At 42.7% G+C, this 7,768-nt stretch overlaps 1 protein-coding gene across 1 annotated transcript in view; it reads right to left on the bottom strand.

The window, feature by feature from the left end:
• Positions 1-3,150, bottom strand: part of msh6 (mutS homolog 6 (E. coli)) — a 12,966-nt gene extending 9,816 nt beyond the window's left edge. The window contains exons 1-4 of the mRNA XM_017464253.3: positions 2,767-3,150; positions 1,917-2,119; positions 1,654-1,826; positions 1-1,098 (exon numbers count right to left, since the gene is read on the bottom strand). The exon at positions 1-1,098 is cut by the window's left edge and continues 1,453 nt beyond it. Of these exons, the coding sequence (XP_017319742.2) occupies positions 1-1,098; positions 1,654-1,826; positions 1,917-2,119; positions 2,767-3,149 (1,857 nt within the window). The 5' untranslated portion in view covers position 3,150. The remainder of the gene's footprint in view (positions 1,099-1,653; positions 1,827-1,916; positions 2,120-2,766) is intronic.
• Between the last annotated feature and the right edge of the window lie 4,618 nt (positions 3,151-7,768).

Raw genomic sequence — 7,768 nt, 5'->3', positions numbered from 1 at the left:
GTCATCTTGGAACTGACCTACATAAAAGCGACCCATTGAGCTGTCAACGAAGCAGACCCCATATATGTGGTATTGGCCTGCATTTTCCTCCTGATTTTTCTCTTTCACACTCAGCAGGTACTTGCTCTCGGCCACAGAAGGCGCACCATCGAGCACACTATACGTCTGGGTGCCCCGGGTGATTACTCTGCATACCTCTCGCCGAACTACACGGTCAAATTTTGTGGGACGCACCATAGCCTTGCATCGTGCTTCCATCATTTCAGGGGTCTCGGTCTGTTCTACACGTGCCACCTTGTAACCTTTTTGTACGAGCACATCAGAGAAACGGCCAAAACCTATCTCAGGGAAACCAGAATGTGCCCAGGTGCCTTTCATGAAAGTAAGCCCCAACTCACTGACACCAATCACAGCGTCCATGTGGTAGAGCTCATAAAACTTGCCTACTTTATAGAAAAGAACAGTATCAAACATTTCTGACTTGAGCTGCCACCATCGACGCATGCCAGGTGTAACCTTGTTCAGGAAGTCTTCAGGCACATATAGAGTGGTTGGGTCATAGTCCATATCTGACTGACGCCTCCTACGAGCATCTTTTCTTTTGCCGTTCTGCAACCAATCCAATTTTTCATGGTCCCACACACCAGCCCCATCCAATTTTCCTGAAGCACTGCCCTGACTCTCAAAGCTGTCTGGAGCTGAAAAAGCAGACAGACGTGACTTTGTGTCAGCTGCAAGACTCACAGAATTGCTCTTGTGAATCTCTGAGGGTATAGCTGTACTTTTTGTTTTAGCAGTTTTCTCTGATGCACGTTTCCGTTTTACTGGCTTCACAGGACTGTCAGGTTCAGATTCAGGTATACTCTCCTCCACATCACTTATGACCCCATCTTCCTCCTCACTGCTGGTTTCTGCCTGATCTGCCTGATCTGGCTTGAACTCCTCACCAGAGCCCTCACTGTCAGAGGCCACCACAATACGCCGACGTTTGGGTTTCTGAGCATGCTCTGCTGCAGCACGTGATGAACGCCTGCTAGGCTTCACCTTCTGAACCTCTTCTTCTGATATTTCTTCATCTGATGGTGTTGATTGTTCAACCTGCAGAGAACATGATTTTAAATAATTGAAAATTCAGAACTCTTCCTCCCCATACATGTTTAATGTCAAGTGGGTAGGAACTTCCTGCCTTACAGTAAATAAAACTAGGCATCATAAAAACGAATTCCTTTTTTTTTTCCTTGATCAGACATACTGAGGTATTAGTCACCCTTCAAAACAATGAACAAATGATTATATGAAAAACATTACACACTACACTTAAAATTTCACTCAAACATAGAAAATATGTGCATTTCTAACAAAATGTATATACTTAAATATATACTTAAACATGCTAATTCTACATTTTGACTAGTTACAAGCATAATCAGTCATTTATTTATTTTTTTCCTTTCAGTTTTAATTTTGGCAGATCTGATGGCATTACTATTACAAACTCAAATGCAATTACTATAACACCTATAATTACGCTACAACAATTACCATAATTAATTAATAAAACAATTATAAGGAGAATAAGAAAAATTTCACTTATGAATTAATTCACTCAAAAAAAATAGATGCTAGAAATACATGCTTAACATTGCTTCTTACCTCCATTTCTTCGTCCTCTGCTTCCTCATCAGAGGCATCCATACAAACAGGCATCTTTAGTCTTTGTTCGGGACTGTCCTGCAGCACACGGTCTGCCAACTCCATTGCCCTGCGAATCACAGGCTTGCCACTGAAGAACAAGCCACCTGTTTTGGCATCAGTGCTATCTGAACCTGTTAGGCATAACCAAAATGCATTTAATGTTAGACTGTTTAATTAGTTCTGGTACAGCTCCAGATACACGTCATGCAACCTCAGCTCACCTTTATACTGTCGAACGTACTTCTTTCTGACCCAACCCCGCGTTGCTGGTTCATCAAAAAAATGGACATGCACTCTCTGATCTTGGCCTCTGCCCTTCATCTGCTGCCCACTCACCGGCTGGGGCACCATCATGCAAGGCCACCATGGGTGTCCTTCTAGTTTTGCCCATACCAGATCACCCGCATGGAAGGGGAATGAAGAGCTGAAAATTTTTCAAAATAAGCTTTTTGTTTTGTTTTGTTTTTGTTTTTTAAAAAAAAATTCATTTTGAATAGTTTTTTTTTGTTTCACACCATTTACATTGCTCTTCGCTAATGATTTTTTTTTACTATTAGAATAAAGCACAAAAAGGGAGAAAACTGGAGATTGGGGAAATGTCTAGCATAATTTTTACTCTTGAATTGTAGGTTGCTCCAGTGCTTAGAAACATTGCTTCACATGTCAGTTTGGTTATCACTGATCGTTAATCTCTCATCCAGATTCTAAGGAAAACCTCATTTAGTTATGAATGGCACACAAGAGTGTAAAATGCTCCAAAGCCTCTGCCCAGCTTTCTATCTCCCGCCAGGAAAACTTGAAATGTCGAGGTGTGCGTGCGTGCGTGCGTGAGAGAGTGAGGCCAAACCGTTGCGCTTCCTATGGGGTCAATCTTTTCTAAAGCTTTTTAAAAGTAACACTCCAATAATATCAAAACACTAACTAGCTCAATGTACCCAAATTCTAGTTATTTCAGTTAGCCAAGCTAGCTAAAACCATAAGCTGTTAGCGTCAATTTTACTCGGCTAACCTGCTTCATGCATTCGCTACAAACATAAATTAACTTTAGTCTTAAATTTATTTTTCACAAACCTCTCATTTGTATCCGTAGCTCTCTGTCCAAAAGGTTTGGCATGACCGACTTTAGCCAGAGTCTTGAGGGGTTTGGCCGCAGCCTTCTTACTGTTTTGGGCTGCTTGTTTAGCTTCCTCCTTGGGGGAACTGTTGGATTTAGACACTAAAGAAGGCACGTCTGCTTCAGTTGGAGACGGATTAGGTTTTGTTTTCGCGACTGCTGGCGGCGACTTTGTAAAGAAATTAAAAATGGAACTTTGCTTCGCCATGACTAGCTGCACAAAATTGATGTATGAAACGCGAAGCTGCTTCTCTTCCACACAGGCCGTGCAGATAACTGTTCGCGGGAAAGTGCAAAGAGGAAGTGGGCGGGGCGGCAGCCGAGTCTCATGAACGTACATGTACTTTCCAACACGGACCTGAAGGATCCTGCACATTTGTGGGTTGCTGCACGCATTTGTGGGTTTTTAAACATTTCTAGCGTCAAAGCAGGCCCGGATTAAAAATTCAGAGGCCCCTGGACAAAATGTCTTGTTGGTCCCCCCACACACTGCTCCAGGTCTTTCATATTTGAAGGCTTCCTTCTCCCAAATGCTGTTTTACACGTTACAGGTGTGCTAATGGGTTTAGATCTGGACTCATTGCTGGCCTCTTCAGAAATGTCCAGCGCTTTGTCTTAAGCCGGGTGCACACTGTGCGATTTTTAATAGTCCTTTGCGACTGTTGCTTGTCAGATTGTACGAACATGATCCCCACTGTAAGACATGTCACACTGTAGGATCTCAGGTGTCATTAATGTCACACTGTAGGATCTCAGCTGTCATTAATGTCACACTGTAGGATCTCAGTTGTTATTAATGTCACACTGTAGGATCTCAGTTGTCTTTAATGTCACACTGTACAATAGTCAAGACATGAAAAATAGACGCATGCAAGAAGACACATACTGAGTAAGAGAAGCCACACTACAGGACTGTGCATTTTGATAGCAACGGCCATTAATCTGCTGTCAGGAAACATGTCAAACTAGCGGTCAAAGACTACAGATTTTGGCCTAGGATTATAGGAATTTTTTAGGATTCTCAAAATTTGTATCAGACAAGCAAATCGTGGCCAAAACTGTGCAGTGTGAACCCAGCTTTAAACCATTTTTGGGTACTTTTTGAAGTATGCTTTGGGTCACTGTTCTGCTGTAAGACCCATGACCTCTGACGGAGACCCAGCTTTCTGACAATGGGCCCTACATTACACCCCAGAATTCTTTGGTAGTCTTCATATTTCAAAATATCATGCACACAGGCAAGACATCCAGTGCCTGAAGCAGCAAAGCAGCCCCAAAACATCAGTGAAGCTCCACTATGTTTGACTGTAGGGACCGTGTTATTGTCTTTGAAGGCCTCATTTCATTTTCTGAAAACAGTAGAATGATGTGCTTTACCAAAAAGCTCTATTTTAGTCTCATCTGTCCACAGGGCATTCTCCCAGAAGTATTTCGGTGTCCTCAGGTAAGTTTTGGCAAACTCCAATCTGGCTTTTTTATGTTTCTGTGTCAGCAGCAGGGTCCTCCTCGATCTCCTACCATAGTGTCCCTTTTCATTCAGATGGCGTCGGATAGTGTGAGCTGACACTGTGTCTGCAGGTCAGGTCAAAATGCAACTGATAATAATTTCTCCAGCTTCACAATTATTCAACCCCCTGAATCACTCACAACAGAACAAATATGCAAAACAGGTGTTGTCTCAAGCACACTTGATGCAACTAATCAAGGGCTTCATTTATTGCACCAGGTGTACTTGAGCTGGAACACATGAAATACCTGAACCGGCTTGGGGCAGAAAATTCATGAACCACCTGTACGGGGCAGAAAAAGGAAACTATCAACGGCTGCAACCAGTTTTCTGAGAAGGCAGGTTCTGAATTGTAACTGTACATACAGTATCTCACAAAAGTGAGTACACCCCTCATATTTTTGTAAATATTTGATTATATCTTTTCATGTGACAACACTGAAGAAATGACACTTTGCTACAATGTAAAGTAGTAAGTGTACAGTTTGTATAACAGTGTAAATTTGCTGTCCCCTCAAAATAACTCAACACACAGCCATTAATGTCTAAGCCGCTGGCAACAAAAGTGAGTACATGCCTAAGTGAAAATGTCCAAATTGGGCCCAATTAGCTATTTTCCCTCCCTGGTGTCATGTGACTTGTTAGTGTTACAAGGTCTCAGGTGTGAATGGGGAGCAAGTGTGTTAAATTTGGTATCATCACGCTCACACTCCCTCATACTGGTCACTGGATGTTCAATATGGCACCTCATGGCAAAGAACTCTCTGAGGATCTGAAAAAAATAATTGTTGCGCTACATAAAGATGGCCTAGGCTATAAGAAGATTGCCAAGACCCTGACACTGAGCTGCAGCATGGTGGCCAAGACCATACAGCGGTTTAACAGGACAGGTTCCACTCAGAACAGGCCTCACCTTGATTGACCAAAGAAGTTGAGTGCACGTGCTCAGCATCATATCCAGTGGTTGTCTTTGGGAAATAGACGTATGAGTGCTGTCAGCATTGCTGCAGAGGTTGAAGGGGTAGGGGGTCAGCCTGTCAGTGCTCAGACCATATGCTGCACACTGCATCAAATTGGTCTGCATGGCTGTCGTCGCAGAAGGAAGCCTCTTCTAAAGATGATACACAAGAAAGCCTGCAAACAGTTTGCTGAAGACAAGCAGACTAAGGACATGGATTACTAGAACCATGTCCTGTGGTCTGATGAGACCGAGATAAACTTATTTGGTTCAGATGGTGTCAAGGGTGTGTGGCGGCAACCAGGTGAGGAGTACAAAGACAAGTGTGTCTTGCCTACAGTCAAGCATGGTGGTGGGAGTGTCATGGACTGGGGCTGCATGAGTGCTGCCGGCACTGGGGAGCTACAGTTCATTGAGGGAACCATGAACGCCAACATGTACTGTGACATACTGAAGCAGAGCATGATCCCCTCCCTTCAGAGACTGGGCCGCAGGGCAGTATTCCAGCATGATAACGACCACTGCCTTGCTAAAGAAGCTGAGGGTGAAGGTGATGGATTGGCCAACAGTGTCTCCAGACCTAAACCCTATTGAGCATCTGTGGGGCATCCTCAAATGGAAGGTGGAGGAGCACAAGGTCTCTAACATCCACCAGCTCCGTGATGTCATCATGGAGCAGTGGAAGAGGACTCCAGTGGCAACCTGTGAAGCTCTGGTGAACTCCATGCCCAAGAGGGTTAAGGCAGTGCTGGAAAATAATGGTGGCCACACAAAATATTGACACTTTGGGCCCAATTTGGACATTTTCATTTAGGGGTGTACTCACTTTTGTTGCCAGCGGTTTAGTCATTAATGGCTGTGTGTTGAGTTATTTTGAGGGGACAGCAAATTTACACTGTTACACAAGCTGTACACTTACTACTTTACATTGTAGCAAAGTGTCATTTCTTCAGTGTTGTCACATGAAAAGATATAATCAAATATTTACAAAAATGTGAGGGGTGTACTCACTTTTGTGAGATACTGTAGCTTGCCAATGGTAGCTCAGTCAGTCATGACTCGAAGCTCTTGTCATGGTTTCCCCATTAGGCAGGCGCTTGGAGAGCCAGAGGGCGCGCAAGCAAGGTGCACAAGCGCCCACTCTTCGAATGTTGACAACCATGACATTGTTTACTATGGACATGTGTGTTTGTTTTGTTTCTGTTCTGTCTCCTCCCTGTTCTGTTACTGGTTGTTGTTCGGGGGTGTGCCTTTATTCTTTTCAGCTGCCAGCACTTAACGCTGATTATGTTCGGGTATTACACCTCGCGGAGTATTATAGTTAATGTAGTTAGATTGATTTAGTTAGTTTAACATTAGATTAGTTTACCTAGACCACGCTGGTGTTTTCTGCTCCCAGTTCATAGTCATAGTTCATGTTTCTTGTTTTGTGTCTTGACCCTGTTTTCTGTAACCGAAACTTCGATTCCTTCTTTGCCCCGTTTATGCCTGTTTGCCGATTGCCCAACCCACTACCTGTTTTTGACTACGCATCTGTTTCACATTTTGGATTTGTCTGCCTGACTCCTTTAATAAAAGCTCTTAACTGCAATTGCTTCTGTATCCTACTCCCTTACATCTCGCGACGTGACAGCTCTAAAATATTTTCCTGACAACAGTATCTACAAAAAAATTAAATATAGCTATCATATCAAATCATTATAACTCCAATATAGCTACAATTGAGCATTTTACAAATTGATTAATAATGGTGCATTTGCCACTTTGAGTTAACCAATTCGCTATCTTAATTTGCAGTTCAGGTAATAACGTGCATGTTCAAGTGTCCATATTAGAGGAGTGAGAGGCAGACCCACTGCCTGTCTGCCAGTCTCTGCTGTGCAGATTCTGGCTCCAATTTTCACTAGATGCTGACTCTCATTTCACCCCAAAAAAGGCTTAAAATCTGGCTAAATTTCAAAATAATTAACAATTCACTGTATTACCTTAACAATCACAAGTAAGGGATAAGGTAAGTCAGTCACTCCTTTTTAAATGAACTGCGTTGACAGAATGAGTGGGCCATAAAAGACCACTTCTCCATTCATATGGGTAACTTACTGCAAGTGTCAGAGCAATTTTCTCAAAAATCGGTTGGGTTGAGTGTAAATAGTCACTTGTTAACCAGTATATTTTCAGTTGGTACCTAACATTAGCTACTTATTACATTACTGCGATAAAAATGATGGATAATGTCAGCTAGCTAGCAAACGGTAACTCAGTCATTCATGACTCACTGCTTTAAATCTTTCCTAAAAATGGTAAAATCAATATACCTGTGAAAATTATGACTACAATTTAGCATTTTACTTATTAATCAATAGAACAGTATTTGCCACTTGGAGTTAGCCAATGCACACTAATTTAAGTTGTTCTTCAGGTAGTAGCATGCATGCTCACGAATGTATCCATCGCTAACATGGGCAGGTGAGAGGTGGACCCATTGTCCACCTGG

The sequence above is a fragment of the Ictalurus punctatus genome, chromosome 3 (assembly GCF_001660625.3).
Source record: "Ictalurus punctatus breed USDA103 chromosome 3, Coco_2.0, whole genome shotgun sequence".
In the NCBI taxonomy this organism is placed as follows: Eukaryota; Metazoa; Chordata; class Actinopteri; order Siluriformes; family Ictaluridae; genus Ictalurus; species Ictalurus punctatus.
This window is presented reverse-complemented; position numbering and strand designations above follow the sequence as displayed.